We start from the raw sequence: 18,734 nt of genomic DNA, 5'->3' as shown, positions 1-18,734 counted from the left end.
GCACTAACCATTAACACCACCATGCAAGGTTAGTTATTGTTGCTAAGGAACGACCACCACAATGTAAGGCATTCCGTGGTATTGTAACTAATGATGCAAATGGGTCGTGAATATCTACTCTGCACATGATATCTAACACACCCAACATACACAGCATAAAACTATCCACCCTTTTTCGATCTAGATAGCTGAATTAGACAGTCACTGATATACACTTATACTATTAGTGGATGGCTGAGAGACAAGACCCTGAACAAGAGTACGTATTCAAGAATGATACCCTTGGTACTGGCTCCTACGAAGCAATGCAAGATGCTCAAGGTACGCCCATCACAATAAAGTCACCACCTAATGCTGTGGATATTGGGTATGGATCATCATCAGCCGTGATTGGAGACAGGGCATACTTTCATCCATTTGGATTTAACAATGTTTATGAGTTCAGTAACAATCAATGGCACAAGGTACCACCTTGCCCTAACAAGCTTTTCACTATTGTCAGTGTTGTTGACATGCTTACAGCTGTGGGAGGAGGGTCAGTTACACAACCTTATGGTAACAAACTCTACAGCTTCATTGATAACAAATGGATCGAACACTTCCCTCCTATGCCAACAAGACGGTCGACACCTGGAGCTGTGTACGCTAACAACACACTTGTAGTAGCTGGGGGATATTGTTATTCAGAAAATTTAAACGTAGTTGAAATATTAAACACTGCTAATATGCAATGGTCTATTGTTAGCTCACTACCTGTGCCAACCAATCATCCATCAACAACGATCTGTGGAGACTATGTGTACATACACCCACTAAGTTATGATTATCAAGAGAAGTATTCAGTGTACAAATGCTCATTAAGAGAACTAACTCAGTCCCAATGGGAGAAGATTACCTCTTTGCCTGTTACGCATTCCTCTCTTGTTACTTTCAATGGTCACCTGCTGGCAGTGGGTGGGGTAGACTCCAATGGAGATATATCTAAGGATATATATCAGTACAACGAGACATCATGGATTGTCACTAGTCAAATGTCAACCCCTCGATCATTTTGCGCCACTACTGTCCTCCCTGGGAACAAACTGATGGTGGTGGGAGGAGATGGTGCAACGAAAAAATGTGAAATAGCTACTTTTGTATAGTGCCTAACTTGTTCTTTGTAGTATGCTAAAACAATTGTTAAGATTGTTCTTGATTTTTGTTGATCAGCAGGCGATATCAATTTTGGAGTTGCCCAGCCTTGCAACAACTGTACATGCTATTAAATCAATTAAACGTTACATTACATAATTATGAAGCAGTTTTGCCAAATTGCAATTGGGTATGAGTAAGGGCCTTAATTGTTCCCCATATCATAAGGAATCCAATTAGTGTGCCCCTCCACTCTTTGTTCCCTATGTACAGGGGGGAATGATATGGCAAAAGTGTATAATTGTACCATCCCCCTCCTCCTATACTGGACGGCCAGACACTCGTCACTCACTGAAAAGTGAGTTGCTGGTGCTCACTTTGTACTTGACAAGAGTACATGTGTACATGTACAGTAGAGCCTACATATAATTATGTTCTATAGCAGGCTACCAATACAGTAGAGCCTTATAATATACAATAATACCAGCTTTACAATACATTATAAAGCTGGTACTTTACAACACATACGATAACTAAGCACACATGTGTGTGTGCTTAGTTATCGTATGTGTTGACTCCCTTTGACTGCAGACAGTCGGAACACGTATACATGACATCAAGAGTTCATTAGGAAGAGTACGCAACTCCAATAGACTGTGCACAAAAAGCATTCCTCCACTCATACGTCACAGATACTAGCTGTTGTAACCGCAACAAGTAGGAAAGGCAATGAATAAAATTAGTAACGCTGTTATTCATTGCCTTTCCTACCGCAGTTGTAAATGAATAACATTAGTGATAATCATCACTATGTTATTCATTGCAAATTTGGTTTCACAGTTTATACAACAGCATGCGGTTGCGACGTAGGACTGAAGGAACGCCTACTATGGTTTTAAGTGGAGTTGCGTACTCTTCCTAATGAACTCTTGATGGCATCAATGTGGTCATTATCCATATGATAATTATATAGACTTTACCCCTACAATAACAAGCAGGCCAAGGATCGTTGTCACAGGGTCGACCAGACCAGTGCATGTGTTAGCATGTCAATTCTAGACATTAGATACTATGATTATGATCGTTTCAATAAATTCGTTTCTGACTTTAGCAGTAACTAATTAAGCGATCCTTGTTTGTGCTCACTTAGAGATGGTGAATGTTTGTGTTAGGCTCCTGCCTGCATGCTTTACAATGGTGATAGCTCCAGCCCAGGAACCAGCATGCAGGATGATAGACCAGCTCATCTAACAAGGCAGTCTTTCTTGAACTGCTCTAACCTGCACTAGATAGGTATAGGGACTCGGTTGCTTTGCTCACCCTAATTAACGGTACAGAGGAGATTGGACATACACGCGTCATCAATGAGCACTTGAATCTACTTAAATGGAACGTTCAGCTGAGTCACTATGCTCGCATATAGCAATGCGTATATCGTAGAGAATTATATACAACTATAACTGAGGCATTGAGTGAACAGAATCACTGTTGTGTGCATGCATGAAATCAGGAGATGAGGTATCTATAATTATAGCATGCAGTTGTGTACAGAAATGCTCACAGCAGATGCACACATTGTACCTATATAAAGCTAAAGTTGGAACCACGGGGCGATTTGAAGGGGCACGTGGGTTAAACACTCTTTTGTGGAGTGTAAAGCCAAAGTTTTAGCTCAATTGACAAGACAGTTAGCCAGCTTGATGCACTATCCTAGGACTCAGGGCAATAAAGGTCCTAGAATTTAGCGACCCCCCAAATAACAATTATACAGAAAGAATATAGAACTTGCTTACATGTGGTAAACTAGGCCGAGGAGGTGGGATATTTTTGCCTAATACAGGTGTTATAATAATTATATAGTACTGACCACCACCACCACCGAGCAGGGTAGTAGAACTCCTGAATCTGTACACATGCAGTGCATAGTTGCTGCTATAACCAGTGTACAACTGTGTGGGCCACATTTATGATGCAATTACACTTTATACACACTATACGGACTCAAATGCTTTCTTGTACTTGGGTCCAGAGAATTGTTGTGATAACCTTGCTCTTCCTGTTAGGCAGTTCTTTGGAATACTTAGCGAATGGCTAGCATTGAAATCAGATACACAATTCGTGCACGCTCGCTCCAAACATGCTCTGCATGCATGCTGGAATTATGAGTGCTCCGCATGCATGCTGATTACATGGCATGCAATTATGAGTGCCCACCAGTTTCTTGTTAAGGCATAATATAGATCTAGTACAATGTAGTAAGTAGCTATAGTGGTCTGTATAGACAGGTGTTTGCAGAATCTTTGCAACACATCTATAGTATGAGCATTTTCCAAGCATAAAACTCAACACTTTTATTATGTGCTACAAGACTATTTGTATCAAACAGGCAATACTAGTTTCTTACTCTGTTAATTTGGCCTGAGGAAGCGGTTGTGAGAAACGGCTGGAACAAACTTTGGTCAGAACCCCAGCACTAGGTCAGGTTGAAAAGATTTATCTAGCTGCTGCTGTTGTGCATCTGCTGTAAAATCAATTGCAATTTAATCCAACCTACCGGAGTGACCAAAATATTGTGTCCTTCATTAAATGATGCATGCTAACAATAGCACTAGCCGGAGATTGTGTAGCATACATACCTGTTAGACTCAGGTAGGCTCACATGATTAGATCGAGGTGATGAGGATACTTTTAAAAGTGGGATCTATGTGAATTATACATAACATATCTATACACTAGATGAGCGTACTCCAGTAATATGAATTAGTACCAATAATAGCGGGAAATTTGCAAATTTCGCTTTTTTTGAGGGCAGAGCAGTTAAAGCAAAAAATTAAAACTGCAGGGGCGGATCCAGAGGTAGTTCGTTGGGTTCGTACGAACTACCCTTCCAGCTAGTATATATTAGCTAGCTAGCTAACTGTACTGTCGTGACAAAGTCGTACAAAGTACGTCCTCTCTGCTTAATAAAAGGGTGGGGCTGGTTCTCTTTGCATAATAAAAGGGTGGGGCTGGTTCTCTCTACATAACAAGAGGGTGGGGCTGGCTACTGCAGCCACATTGATTTGCCCATAGATAGTAGAGGAAGGGGATTGTGAACGAGATCACGTGAACTCAATTTCATGGACTGTCCGTGTTAGACGGAAGCATTAGCAGAATGGCCGGAAGTAGACAGGAAGTATATAGATCTGTGTTGCTGGGTATGGTTGCAGCCTCCTCTGTGGGCCCTTCTGCTAGTGAAGACATATCAAGGAAGTAGGACTCTGAGCTATGTGTGTATGCAAGCTTTTAGTTTTGAAATTCTTTTTTTTGTAGGTTCTTTCTACTCTGGAAATGTGTCCATGCTACAATTATACAATATATAATATCCATGACAACTCATCATCTATATAACATTATTATGAACTGCAGACAAGCGCAAGCTATGACATTGTAAAGATACACGTACATTATGAATGATATGAGTCAGAATGTGTTGTCAGAGTCCGGTCTTCTGCGTTTGGGTAACGGTTCGTGAACAATTTTTTGACAGAACTTACCTGATCAACTATAATAAGTGTAGAAGAGTGATGCTTTCACAAATCTAATTAAACATTTAAGGCCAGGATTTTCATCACAAAAGTTCAGGGAATCGATGTATCTCAATCAAAATAGCACAGCACGCTGGTAAAGAACTGGAGTGATGAGTTGAGAGAGGGGGTATAAGGGTGTATTCAGAACGTACTGACAAATTCCAAATGAGCTGGCACTGAACACACGAGGTGACGATGACATCAACTCTTGGTAGCTTGACAATGGTGAGCACGTTCTTGACGGCAATTAGTTCAACACTGACTTGGCAACCAAGAAGTGGAGAGATTCAAGAGTTGCTGGTCGACTCAGGTAAAGGCTGATGAGAGCAGACGGGGGATGTCTGCTGCTTCTTGCTTTTCTATCGCTGAAAAAACGCAATTTCTGACTTCCCATGCCCATTGTTTACAATCACACCTGTGTGGGAAAAGAGCAACATGACATTTTCACACTTTTTCATTGAGGCAAAATTATTCTTTCGAGTTAGTACAGCTACTATGTAATAGCTATTCTCATAGAGTAAAGCTAAAAGAATCAGAAAATGCACACTAAAACTTTCAATTGTGAACGGTCAGATCAGGACACCCCACACAAAGAAGGCACCCCATTCGACTTATTTCACAACACTGGAGAACAACAAAAAGCTTATATATCAAAAAAAGGGGCTATCCTGTTAAAGCTCAAGTCAAGGAAACAGCCAATATGCTTACTAGCTTCTAAAAGTGTATCAGAAACTAGATTCTCCCCAAACAGTGCTAAAAACAGGTAAATGGTGAGTCATAGCTAACTTGTAGCTCAACAGGTATATCTTATTACTTAAAACGCTCAAAATATTGTTAGTATAGATTACTACTGACATTAAGGCTCTTAGATAGTCGTTTCTTACCTTTAGAACCGAGTAAAACTCTGAAAAGTCTTTAGCCCGCTCAAAATTAGTCAATTCGCGGTCTAACGCGGATAGACCTCAGCTCTCATGTATGATCTATAGCGCACGTGATCTCGTTCACAATCCCCTTCCTCTACTATCTATGATTTGCCTCGGATTTTAATCAACCTGGATTCAAGCACCGTGGTCAAGCGATAATATTATTATATATATCTAGCCATGAATCCTTGACTCCTGGTGTAAGAAGAGGAAAGTTTCAGGTAAGGGAGAGTGCATGACACTGCATATTGAATGACACTGCATACTTACATGTATAATTGCTATAAAATCATTAATATATTGATGGTCAAGTTCTACAAGTCTATAGCCAAGTCTCCTCTTCACCAGCCACCACCCTCTGTCTTTCCACTGGGGACCACTACTATCTCTCCTCCAGTCACAACCATCATCTCTCCTCTGTTTATAAATCATGAGGGAGAACATGAGGGTTAATTAGTGGGCGTGGTACTTTAAAAGGGGCGTGGCCACAAAAATTTCGGCGCTGTGCACCGAGTGAACTCTTGCCTGCGCTTTACGTGGACAAGAAGTACTATAAGAACCCCCCTTCCTTAAATCCTGGATCCGCCCCTGAACTGGGATAAACTCCTATGCACCGGTGTGTTTCACATGCAAAGCTATTGGTGGGTGAGGTTTCCTGGCATTGAAATGCGAATATTAGCTCCCACAACAATTTCTGCTGAGGGCTCTGGAGCCAAATAGCTATACGGTACTATAAGTGCCAATAATTAGATTTGTGGCAAGCATTCCAATGTACTTTGTTGCCTGGAAACCAGACAGTTTCCTTTCGTACCATGCACACTTGTGTCATAAGCCATACTAGAGTGCAATAATTACAAAATACTGGCATCCTGAAGTACATGATAAATCGTAACAATTGATGTTGAAATGTGTGTGTCTACAGGATTATCTTTGCACATACTAACTACAATAAGACACAAAAGAAGTTTATAACACTATACAAAAGTAGCTATTTCACATTTTCTCTGTGTATCATATCCTCCCGCCACCATCAGTTTGTTTCCAGGGAGGACAGCAGTGAGGCATGCATATCGAGGTGTTGACATTTGACTAATGACAGTCCATAGTATCGTTTTGTATTGGTATATGTCCTTAGATCTATCTCGATTGGAGTCAACTCCACCCACTGCCAGGAGGTGGCCATTGATAGCAACAAGAGAGGAGTTGCTAACTGGCAAAGGGGAAATCTTCTCCCATATAGCTGAGCTTGGCTGGGACTGAGTTAGTTGTCTTAATGAGAATTTGTACACTGAATACTTCTCTTCATCATCACTAAAGCTAGTTCGTGGTTGTATGTACACATAGTCTCCACAGATCGTTGATGATGGGTGCTCGATTGGCACAGGAAGAGAACTAACAGTAGACCATTGCCTATTCGCAGTGTTCATTATCTCGACGACAGTTAACCAATTCGTGTCATAAAAACCCCCAGCCACTACAAGTGTGTTGTTAGCGTACACAGCTCCAGGTCCCCTTCGTCTGGTTGGCATGGGAGGGAAATGTTTCACCCATTTGTTGGTAACATAGCTGTAGAGTTTGTTACTATAGCTTTGTGTACCTGACTTTCCCCCTACGGTTGTGAGTATATTGTCAACACTGACAATAGTGAATTTACTATTTCGACAACGTTGTAACTTGTGCCACTGATTATTGCTGAACTCATAAACAGATCTAGTTTCACTTTCACACGACGTGATGTATACCTTGTCTCCAACTACGGCTGATGATCCATATCCCATATCAACAGGTGCATCAGGTTGTGTTCCCCACTTTACTATTGCAATTGGTGTAGCTTGAGCTTGTCTCCCGTCTTGCAGTGCAAATTGGTGTGTTCGAGTCGATATATCATCAATTTCTTCATGTTTGCTTGCCAGCGTTGGTCTCAGTTCAGTCACTTCTCTGTCTCGTTGATCGATGGCTTGTTGGAGGGCAGCAGTGTTCTCTTGACTAGATTGCAACTCTTGGTTGAGTCTCCTTAGTTGTCTCCCGTCTTGCAGCGCCAATTGATGCATTCGAGTCGATAGATCCTCAATTTCCTCGTTCTTACTAGCCAAAGTTTGTCTCAGTTGAGTAACTTCTCTGTCTCGTTGATCGATGGATTGTTGGAGGGCAGCAGTATTCTCCTCACTGGATTGCAACTCTTGGTTGGATCGCCTTAGCTGTCTCTCCCTGATTTCAGCCTCATGTTGAAGGGTTTGAATTTCGATGGACATATGTAACTGCTCATTTTTTTGTGTCACCATCTGTTGATTTGCTTGTAACTGTTGATCTTTCTCCTTGATAATCTGGTGCAAGCCTTGTTGGGAGCTTTCCTGGTACCTGGCTGTCTTTTTGAGAGCATCCAGTGTTTGGCACAGCTGTCGGGAAGATGGTCGTTCAACATCTCTGTCTTTGAGGCAGTGACGAGCAATCGGCAGTAGAGGGTGGGTGGGCTCAATCAAGCTGATGTGGGCTTGTCTTCTTTCTATCTCGGGCACTGGAACGTTAGCTTGAATTGCTTGATTTGGAAATTGTGGATCAACCAGTTCTCTTGATTTAAATGGATCGGTTGGATTTGGAAACTGCCGTGTTATGGTCTGAACTAGAAGCACACCAAATGAGAAGTTGTCTAGTTTCTCTGTGTACACTGGTGGTTCGTTTAGTGCCTCGGGAGACATGAAGGCTGGTGTTCCCGGGCATGTGGTCATTGTGGCTAGTCGGGTGACGTTTATGTCCCTGAATTTAGACATTCCGAAATCGGTGACTTTGGCTCGAGTGCCTGCAATGAGTAGGACATTGTTGCTGGAGAGGTCGCGATGGATGATCTCGTTAGAGTGGAGGAAGGCAAGTGCTTGAGCTATGTCATAGGAGAGGTTGACTTGGATGTGGTAGGGAATATGTCCAGGTGATGATTCCAGGAAGTGTGTCAGACTCTCGTCCATGAGCTCCATGAGAAGAACTGGTGCATTTGTGTCGGGATCGCGATAGGTCCCCAAGTACTGCACAATGTTGGGGTGGTTAATACGACTCAGAAATGCACACTCTGTTTCAAATCTTCTAAACGGGTGTCTATGTTCTTTGCCAGGATCTGGAATGGCTATTTGGAAGAGCACTGGATAGAGTAGCTTGGCAGCACAGAGTAGCTGGTCACACTTGGCTTTGCACACTACCCCATAGGAGCCAGTACCAAGGGTATCATTCTTGAAGAGTTGCACATTTCTGAATATGTACTCTTGTTCATTGTCTTGTCTCTCAGCCATAGCTATTCACCTGTTAGCAAAATAAGGTGTACAGTTTAAGCTATGCATGGTTTTTGTTGGGTGTGTTAGGCATTTGTCATTTGTGAGTCTTGTCGGATGTGCATCGTTAATAACTATGGTTTCAAAGCCTTATAAATTGTTCGTGGCCGTTACCTAGGAACAAAACTATAAATGAATGTATGGTGGGTGATAAGAAGGTTGCTGTATGGTGTAGTAGGTTATTTCAGTGAGTCCAATAGCTTAATTTTCATTGTGTATTGTGTATCTTTACATTGCTTATACGTTTTGTACCACATACTGAGTATTCCCTATCTACTATACAGGTAGATAGGGAATATCAAGGAAATGGACATGCCGGTAGACTTTTGGCTGAAAGGCCACCAACCACTCCCTACTCCTGAGACACCACTACACTGACGACACCCTACACTGCATGGTAAGGGCCATCCTAAAGGAGTCCAATCACAGAGATTTTAATTTCATTGTATCTTTACATTGCTTATACGTTTTGTACCACATACTGAGTATTCCCTATCTACTATACATGCAGGTATTGGCTTATGAGGTTGCATAATTGGTCTGTATACGACTTACAAAATTTAAAGCAACAGTACCCTTAAAATGTTTGGATATACATGAAATCAAAACAGAGTGTAAACAAGGAAATGGACATGATGGTAGACTTTTGGCTGAAAGGCCACCAACCACTCCCTACTCCTAAGACACCACTACACTGACCACACCCTACACTGCATTGTAAGGGTCATCCTAAAGGAGTCCAATCACAGAGATTTTAATTTTCATTGTATATTTACATTGCTTATACGTTTTGTACCACATACTGAGTATTCCCTATCTACTATACATGCAGGTAATGAGCTCAACAAGGAAATGGACATGATGGTAGACTTTTGGCTGAAAGGTCACCAACCATCCCCTACTCCTGAGACACCACTACACTGACCACAGCCTACACTGCATGGTAAGGGCCATATCCAGTCACAGAGATGCTGCTCCCAATTCAACATCGTGTGAATGTAATGTCCGAATTTGTACAAGGTGAGTGGGTGTGTGGGTGTTCCTGTTGACTGGCTTTGAATGATGTAGTTACTGTTTGTGTACAGTTGAGTACATGGAACTTGACCTGTTGCCTGTGCAAGAAGAAGCAGGGAGCTTGTGTACAATGCTGTGCTCCCTATCAATATATTGAGTATACCGTACTGTTTCTTTCCAGCACTCATGATGTGTGAGGCGGGGAGTATCATGTGACCAGCAAGTTTAGTGGAGGCCTCATAACGAAGAGCAAATTAAAGTGAAACTGATGAGGTACAGTAGCTATACACGCACCCTTGAAAGTAATATATAGACGTTCAGTATATATAGACAGATCCTATGCATGGATCACTTCACTTGTATGTACATAGCTTGTGTAACCCAAGGCCGAGCCGCAGCCACAGGTTATAGTAGTCGTCTGGTGTGATTCTGAGTCTACTCACCTGGATGCCATGGCGCTGCGTTTGCAGCATGGATAGTCTTCACACAACAAGTTATTAGTTTAAAAGTGGCAGATTTCGATGTTAAAGCTTCGTTGTCGTATAAACGCGAGCAAAGCTAAGAAGCTTGAATTTGCACGTTGGCGACCTTTATTCAAGGTAGATCTACATATTTGCAGCTGAAGTGATCTTTTACCGGTCTCTATTAAAAGTAGTTTGTTGCTATAGAGACATAACTGAACACTCCTGGTTTTTATAGATCTATTCATGTCAACAACCGAGGGTTAGCACTTCAGTGCTCTAGTTTACTGAGTGTACTGCTCGTTCAGTTGAAGAAATTAACCTACTGTATATAAAACTGATAAATTTGTTTATTTACGACGATTTGACTAATCTAAGTTTATATTTGTAGTTCGCCAATGTTCTAGGAACTGCGTGTCAATTGCCAATTACCTTTCATTTGCTAAATTTAAGGCTGACCAAATTTACTTATTGTCTGCTTCAATGCTGTCTGCTGTCACGGTGATTTGCAATAATTATTGTCAAAATTTAATATTTTACGAATAATGCATGTTGTATGCGTATTACAATAAAACACAAAAGAACGAATCAGTCACTATTTAAAAGTAACTATTTCACATTTTGTTAGTGCACCAACTCCACCCACTACCATCAATTTGCTCCCAGGGAGGGCAGCAGTGGAGCATGCATATCGAAGTGTTGACATTTGACTAATAACAATCCATGATGTCTCGTTGTACTGATATATGTCCTTAGTGTTATCTCTATTGGAGTCCAGCCCACCCACTGCCAGCAGGTGGCCATTGATGGTAACAAGAGAGGAATAGCGAACTGGCAAAGGGGCAATCTCCTCCCATATAGCTGAGCTTGGCTGGGACTGAGTTAGTTGTCTTAATGAGCATTTGTGCACTGAATACTTCTTTTGAGCATCCTCAGCTCGTGGGTGCATGTACACATAGTCTCCACAGATCGTTGTTGATGGGTCATCGGTTGGCATAGGTAGTGAGCCAACAATAGACCATTGCCTGTTAGCAGTGTTTAATACTTCGACTGTATTAACATTGTTATAATCACAAACTCCCCCAGCCACTACAAGTGTGTTGTTAGCGTACACAGCTCCAGGTGTCGACCGTTTGGTTGGCATGGGAGGGAAACATTCGACCCATTTGTTGTTCATGTAGCTGTAGAGTTTGTTACTATAGAGACGTGTGCCCCCCCCCCACAGTTGTGAGTATCTCATCGACACTGACGATAGTGAAGCACTTGTTAGGGCGTTGTGGTAACTTGTGCCACTGATTGTTGCTAAACATATAAACAGTTTTACTTCCATATGGACTAAAGTATGCCTTGTCTCCAATCACGGCTGATGATCCATACCACATACCAACAGGTGCATCAGGTAGTGACTCTATTGTAATAGGTGGCATTAGTGTAGTTTGCTCATCTTGCAGTGCGACTCGGTGCATTCGAGTCGATAGATCGTGAGATTCCTCATTCTTACTTGCCAACGTTTGTCTCAGTTGAGTGACTTCTCTGTCTCGTTGATCGATGACTTGTTGGAGGGCAGCAGTGTTCTCCTCACTTGATTGCAACTCTTGGTTGAGTCTCCTCAGCTGTCTCTTCCTGGCTTCAACCTCATGTTGAAGAGTTTGGATTTCAGTGTCCTTTGTGTTTAACTGTTCATTGTTTTGTGTAATCGTCTCTTGATTTTCGGCTATAATCTGTTCATTTGTTTGTAGCTGTGTGACTTTTTCCGCAATTTGCTCATCTTTTTCTGTGATAGTGTTTTGTAGTTGTTCATCTTTCTCTCTGAGCATCTGGTGCAGGTCTTGTTGGGAGCTTTCCTGGTACCGTGGTGTCCTCTTGAGAGCATCCAGTGTTTGACAAAGCTGTTGGGAAGATGGTCGTTCAACATCTCTGTCTTTGAGGCAGTGACGAGCAATCGGCAGTAGAGGGTGGGTGGGCTCAATCAGGCTCATGTGAGCTTGGCGTCTTTCTAGTTCTGGAATCGGCAATTTAGCTTCAACTATGCCACCTGGATTTCGTGGATTGGGAACTTGAATATTCTCGAATGGATCTGTTGGCTTTGGAAACTGTCGAGTTGTAGTCTGAACTAGAAGCACACCAAATGAGAAGTTGTCTAGTTTCTCTGTGTACACTGGTGGTTGGTTTAGTGCCTCGGGAGACATGAAGGCTGGTGTTCCCGGGCATGTGGTCATTGTGGCTAGTCGGGTGACATTTATGTCCCTGAATTTAGACATTCCGAAATCGGTGACTTTAGCTCGACTGCCTGCAATGAGTAGGACATTGTTGCTGGAGAGGTCGCGATGGATGATCCCATTGGAGTGGAGAAAGGCAAGTGCTTGAGCTATGTCATGGGAGAGGTTGACCTGGATGTGGTAGGGAATGTTTCCAGGTGATGACTCTAAGAAGTGTGTCAGACTCTCGTCCATGAGCTCCATGAGAAGAACTGGTGCATTTGTGTCGGGATCGCGATAGGTCCCCAAGTACTGTACGATGTTGGGGTGGTTGATACGACTCAGAAATGCACACTCTGTTTCGAATCTTCTAAACGGGTGTCTATGTTCTTTACCAGGATCTGGAACAGCTATTTGGAAAAGCACTGGATAGAGTAGCTTGGCAGCACAGAGTAGCTGGTCACACTTTGCTTTACACACTGCCCCGTAGGAGCCAGTACCAAGGGTATCATTCTTGAAGAGTTGAACATTTCTGAATATGTATTCTAGTTCGCGGTCTTGTCTTTCGGCCATAGCTAGTGCTTGTTAGGCCACACAAAGTCAATTTTTAGTTTCTCAAGCTATTATTCCTAAAATAGCTTAACGATAGACATATAATGAAAACACAACACCCAACTTCCTCAATAAGCGGAAGTGCATAATTAATTTTAGATCATGTTTGCCATAAATACTGCAATCTGATTGGCTAAAGGAAGTGTTCTATCCAACTTAGAACATCATGACAATACAAATTCATCCTTTTCTTTTCTTTTAGTGCCTCTTGTTGGAGGTCATGATATGGAAAGCTGCCAAATTCCAAATGCGAAGGCCTGAGAAACTACAAATTGACTTTGCATGGCCTTAATAGCAAAGTATAATTATAGGTGAAGTATATAGGTGTATACAGTTTAATAAACTAGCTAGAAAAGGGTGATCATGTGATTATTGTGAGTGTTAGAATAGATAAGTGATCAGTTTCAGTATTGTGTATCTGTGCATTGTACCGTATTACTAGAATGTTTTGCGAGCATCAAAACAGAAGCGAGTGTTGATAAAAACCTATAATTATACTGGTACTAGTAGACATATGATCTTGCCAGAACACCTTGCTGCGCGTATGATCATACTCTCCCATTCATTTTGTATGCCCCCTGCATATATAGGGATGTGACGGTGCTGAGGCTGGTGGGTGGTGGGTCAGTGGAAGAGGACATTCTCCAGTGTTCACAGAGCAAGCTGCGACTGGAGCACGACCTCACAGCCTCCACTGACCACGGTGAGGGACGAGGGGTGCATGGTCACAATATTGACACTGTGTTTACACAGTATGGGGAGTTGCATCTAAAAGGTTTTGGTGAATGTAATTACCTGTGGCTATATATGGGTGGGTGTGTTTATTGTATAGGTATAGTGTGTGTGGATTGCAGAGTTAATGTCTTTAGTATACATGTAGTTCCATAATTATGTGTGAACACCATGCATGCAGTACTGTTAGGAGGTGTGACCACATGTTACGTAATGCACAAGCATGTATACTACTAGGAGCATGCAGAGCGTGCGCGAATTGTGTATCTGGGTTATATGATTTCAATGCTAGCTATTTCAAATTACAGCAGTATCTGGGTGCACAGCCTAATAGGAGGAACAAGGTTATCACAACAACTCTTTTTAGACCCAATTACAAGCAGGCAGAGTGGTCTAAAGTATTAACGCTATAGGTCGCCAACTATAGCCTGGTAAAGTTTGCTAATAGGCGTGTCTATAGCGATAGTCATTAATGTCTATTCTATAATAAATATATAGAGAAATGACAAAGAAATATGTTTTATGCATGTTCAGGTAGATATTGGTATAACATGATGTAATCTAGGTCTATATCACTTTGTGCATTGGTACAGTATCGTATTAGTTACCGGTACCTGCTTGTAACGATTCTTTGCACCGTACATGAACATCAATAGTCGGCATACACGTACTTGTACCAAGAGATCAAGAGTGTTGAAGTTGTAAATGTGGTTTTTCAAGTGCAAGTACACGCACACAATACGTACACAGTGCATGCACGGCAGAGATCAAAGAGTATTGACTATACTATATATACTCAGTTGTAAATGGGTTTGTCAATTACAAGTCACATAATCAATATGTGTTTCACAGTACATGATATCTTAGTGTGTATTGGATTTGTTTACCCTTGGGGAATACATAGAACTGCCCTCGGGTACAAATCCAGATATCAATAGTACAACTATTATACATATACAATAAATCAGTACCTGTTTGTATCCTCATTTAGTAGTAGCCTCACAGTACATAACTTTTAAACAATGGCTGTATGTTCGACATGTCTATACAATGTGTGTAATAGTTCGTGTGTCTCCACTACACAGCCCAATGCGAAGGCCCAGGCCTGTCGCTATGACTGGTATCAGATGGGATCATTTGTGGTCGTCTCTCTGTTTTGTTTGCCAAGGCCTGTCTACCGGAGCAGTGCTCGTTTGAAACCAACCCCATTACGGTGAGGATGACAGACTCATATACGCACCGTATAGCAGGTATATTTCGAGGGTGTAAGCCATTAGAAAGGTTTTTGCGGATTTAATTTTCGTGGAATAGCGCCTTCATGCAGCATGCATGCATGCGATATTATGTTCGCGATTATAAATGTTCGCGGTACATGCCTAATCCGCGAAAACCACGAACATTTATCGTATGTGAGTGCCTATAATTATATTCTAAAGCTGTGTTTACTTAGATATATGCAATACTATATAGCAACTGATTGAGTTATGAATATCAAGAGTCGGGAATCCTTTGATCTGATTAGGCTGCACTTCAGTTCAGCAGTACTTGATAAACTTGTTCCCCGGCCACCTGTCAGAAGAATGGCTGGGCTCCGCCCAGCTAGTATATTGAGCGTGTGTACACATACAGTACTGACTTTGAGTATGCAGTGTGTAATCACATGTACAGACTTGCAGTACCAAAGACTAATGGTAGGATGTCTGTGCCTGCTGTGTGCTTGTGTTAGCTGTACTAAATCTCTGTACTGGCCCTATCATGCTCAAACCTGGTCCCAGTGATCGACTCACACAATCCTGTGATGTATTGCTACAAGCTAAGAGGAGGCTCCTGCTCACGGGGACTCCACTACAGAACAACCTGCTGGAGCTCATGTCTCTACTCAGTTTTGTTATTCCTTTCAAAAAGTTCTATGCTCAACTCAGAAAGTCCTTCTCTAGAGCTAGGGTGATTGGAGGTTGCCCTTGGCATTTAAATAGCCATAACTTGAATTTGGATGATCCATCTCCATTGTCACGGTGAAGGCTCAAGTCACAAGTGCTGACTCAGCTTCTGGACTAGGTGTTCAGTACAAAGCATAGACTATGGGGATGTTGTACAGGGACGTGATGGAGAGGTCAATCAGGGTCGACATGATGAGTGCATATAGGTGAATAATGTGTGTTAGAAGATTGTGGCTAGTTTGTGTTGTGGGTTAGTCAGGCAGTTTGATATGGCGAGATTGCTTCCATTTATAGTCCCTCAAACATTATGCTGTACTCAATATTGTAGCAGGTGCATGGCTGTCGATTGACCTATTCGATCACCATCATAATTATCAATAGTTGGCCAATATTCTCACGTAATTAACAACAATTGTGCAGCAATGCCAAAATCGAAATCATCAATTTGATTTGCCAATAAATTATTAATGCTTGCTGAGTTTACTAGTTGTATGTTTCTAGTGCTGATGACATGATCTCCAGCCAATCAGCTTGGGTACAAGTAATCACATGACTGTGCTTTAAATAATTTAGCTAATCTGTTCATTACCTGCCGAATGATCTCGCTAAATATCAATATCTGCTACCTCACCTGATTCGTGCAGATTTCTGCAACAAGCTTTCACCCACTGACCTCATTTTTTTTTCCTATTGGTAACCCAACCCAGTACCCTCGTGAAACCCCTCCCCTTTCACAAATAATGGTCGGAATATGCAGGGGATCCTTGATGTTTTCAACAGCCTCAAAGTATTCTTGGAACTGCAGGACGACACTTATATATATATCAACACATGATGTGATTGGTACCAAACTGTAGTAACAGGGTATTCAAATTCGAAAACAAGGTAAGGGGCACAGCCCCTTCGAACCCCGGTTAAAGGGAAGTTTAGCTTAATAAGAACTCCTCCATACACAATTTTTCGAGGGAGTGCGCCCAAACACAAGCGAAAAATTACGGTTTACAACATGTGCAATTTAAACAACTTTGTGTATACTCCATGTGACATTTTGATGGACAAAATGCAGGTTATTGTTCATTGCCTCTGTCAATGACAAGTAAAGGGTTAATTGTAACTTAAGTTAAAAAAGAGGTTGAATTATTTCAAATGTAGCCAGGTACAAAACTGGGGTAACAAGTCAAACTAGCTGCATGTACAATCGGCAGGCTCATGTGACATATCCTTTTACAACACACCTAGCCAAAATTAATCACGTGTTTCAATGCTAGTACACTCGGTGCCAAGGATGGACTTGAAGCAAATAATCTAGGGTATAATTATCAACACATAATACTAATTTTGTATGAGATACTGCAATAAGAATGTTAGTCACTATACAAAAGTAGATATTTGACATTTTCTCAACGTACCATCTCCTCCCACCACCATTAACTTGTTCCCAGGGAGGACAACAGTGAAGCATAATGCTCGCGGTGTTGATATTTGACTAACGACAGTCCATGGTGTCATGTTGTACTGATATATGTCCTTCGTTCTATCTCCATTAGAGTCCTCCCCACCCACTGCCAGCAGGTTGTCATTGAAAGCAACTAGAGTAGAATGGCTAACTGGCAAAGGGGCAATCTTCTCCCATATAGCTGAGCTTGGCTGGGAAAGAGTTAGTTGTGTTATTGAGCATTGGTAGACTGAATACTTCTCTTGATCATCATCCGTTCGTGGGTGTATGTACACATAGTCTCCACAGATCGTTGATGATGGTTGATCGGTTGGCACAGCTGATAGTGAACTAACACTTGACCATTGCGTGTTAGCAATATTTAATATCTCGACTGTAGGTGAATTTTTTGAATCACACCATCCTCCAGCCACTATAAGTGTGTTGTACATGTTAGCGTACACAGCTGCAGGTCTCATCTTTTTGGTTGGCATGGGAGGAAAGTATTTGACCCATTTATTATTAATGTAGCTGTAGAGTTTGTTACTATAGCGATGTGTGACTGACCACCATCCCCCCACAGCTGTGAGTATGTCATCAACACTGACAATAGTGAAGTACTTGTTAGGGCAAAGAGGTAACTCGTGCCACTGATTGTCGCTAAACTCATAAACAGTTTTATTTTCATATGAATTAAAATATACCTTGTTTCCGATCAAGGCTGATGATCCATACCACATTTTAACAGGTGCATCAGGTAATGCCTCTATTGTAACAGGTTTCATTGGTGTAGCTTGCTCATCTTGCTCATCTTACAGTGCGACTTGGTTCATTCGAGTCGATAAATCGTGAATTTCCTCGTTCTTGCTTGCCAACATTTGTCTCAGTTGAGTCACTTCTTTGTCTCGTTGATCGATGGCTTGTTGGAGGGAAGCAGTGTTCTCCTCACTTGATTGCAACTCTTGGTTGAGTCTCCTCAGCTGTCTCTCCCTGGCTTCAGCCTCGTGTTGAAGGGTTTGAATTTCAGTAGCTTGTGTATGTACTTGCTCGTTATTTTGTATTATTGTCTCTTGATTTGCTTGTAGCTGTGTGTATTTTTCCGTTATAAACTGTTCCAGTTGTTGTTCGCTCCTTTGTATTTGTTCATCTTTTATTTGTAGCTGTGTGTTTTTGTGTGTAATTTGCTCATCTTTTTCTGTTATAATCTGTTGATTTGCTTGTAGTTGTTCATCTTTCTCTCTGAGTATCTGCAGGTCTTGTTGAGAGCTTTCCTGGTACCTGGCTGTCCTCGTGAGAGCATCCAGTGTTTGGCAAATCTGTTGGGAAGATGGTCGTTCAACATCTCTGTCTTTGAGGCAGTGACGGGCAATCGGTAGTAGAGGGTGGGTGGGCGCAATCAGGC

At 41.8% G+C, this 18,734-nt stretch overlaps 3 protein-coding genes and 1 long non-coding RNA gene across 4 annotated transcripts; 1 reads left to right on the top strand and 3 right to left on the bottom strand.

Annotated features, from left to right (window-relative positions):
• The first annotated feature begins 136 nt into the window (after nt 1-136).
• On the top strand, nt 137-1,290 carry LOC135350347 (uncharacterized). The gene has a single exon (XM_064549106.1). It carries the CDS (start codon nt 231-233, stop codon nt 1,140-1,142), a length of 912 nt encoding a protein of 303 aa, XP_064405176.1. The 5' UTR covers nt 137-230; the 3' UTR covers nt 1,143-1,290.
• A 3,183-nt stretch (nt 1,291-4,473) lies between these two features.
• Nucleotides 4,474-5,736, bottom strand: LOC135349715 (uncharacterized). The gene is made up of 2 exons (XR_010398979.1): nt 5,585-5,736; nt 4,474-5,115 (listed from the first exon to the last, which is right to left on the bottom strand). It is a non-coding gene; the product is annotated as an uncharacterized LOC135349715 (long non-coding RNA).
• A 755-nt stretch (nt 5,737-6,491) lies between these two features.
• LOC135349702 (probable serine/threonine-protein kinase kinX) lies at nt 6,492-8,966 on the bottom strand. The gene has a single exon (XM_064548281.1). The coding sequence runs from the start codon at nt 8,899-8,901 to the stop codon at nt 6,598-6,600; it is 2,304 nt and encodes a 767-aa protein (XP_064404351.1). The 5' UTR covers nt 8,902-8,966; the 3' UTR covers nt 6,492-6,597.
• Nucleotides 8,967-11,498: 2,532 nt separating this feature from the next.
• On the bottom strand, nt 11,499-13,449 carry LOC135349706 (uncharacterized). The gene has a single exon (XM_064548288.1). The coding sequence runs from the start codon at nt 13,184-13,186 to the stop codon at nt 11,612-11,614; it is 1,575 nt and encodes a 524-aa protein (XP_064404358.1). The 5' UTR covers nt 13,187-13,449; the 3' UTR covers nt 11,499-11,611.
• Nucleotides 13,450-18,734: the final 5,285 nt, after the last annotated feature.

Source organism: Halichondria panicea, chromosome 16, assembly GCF_963675165.1.
Source record: "Halichondria panicea chromosome 16, odHalPani1.1, whole genome shotgun sequence".
NCBI classification, from domain to species: domain Eukaryota; kingdom Metazoa; phylum Porifera; class Demospongiae; order Suberitida; family Halichondriidae; genus Halichondria; species Halichondria panicea.
This window is presented reverse-complemented; position numbering and strand designations above follow the sequence as displayed.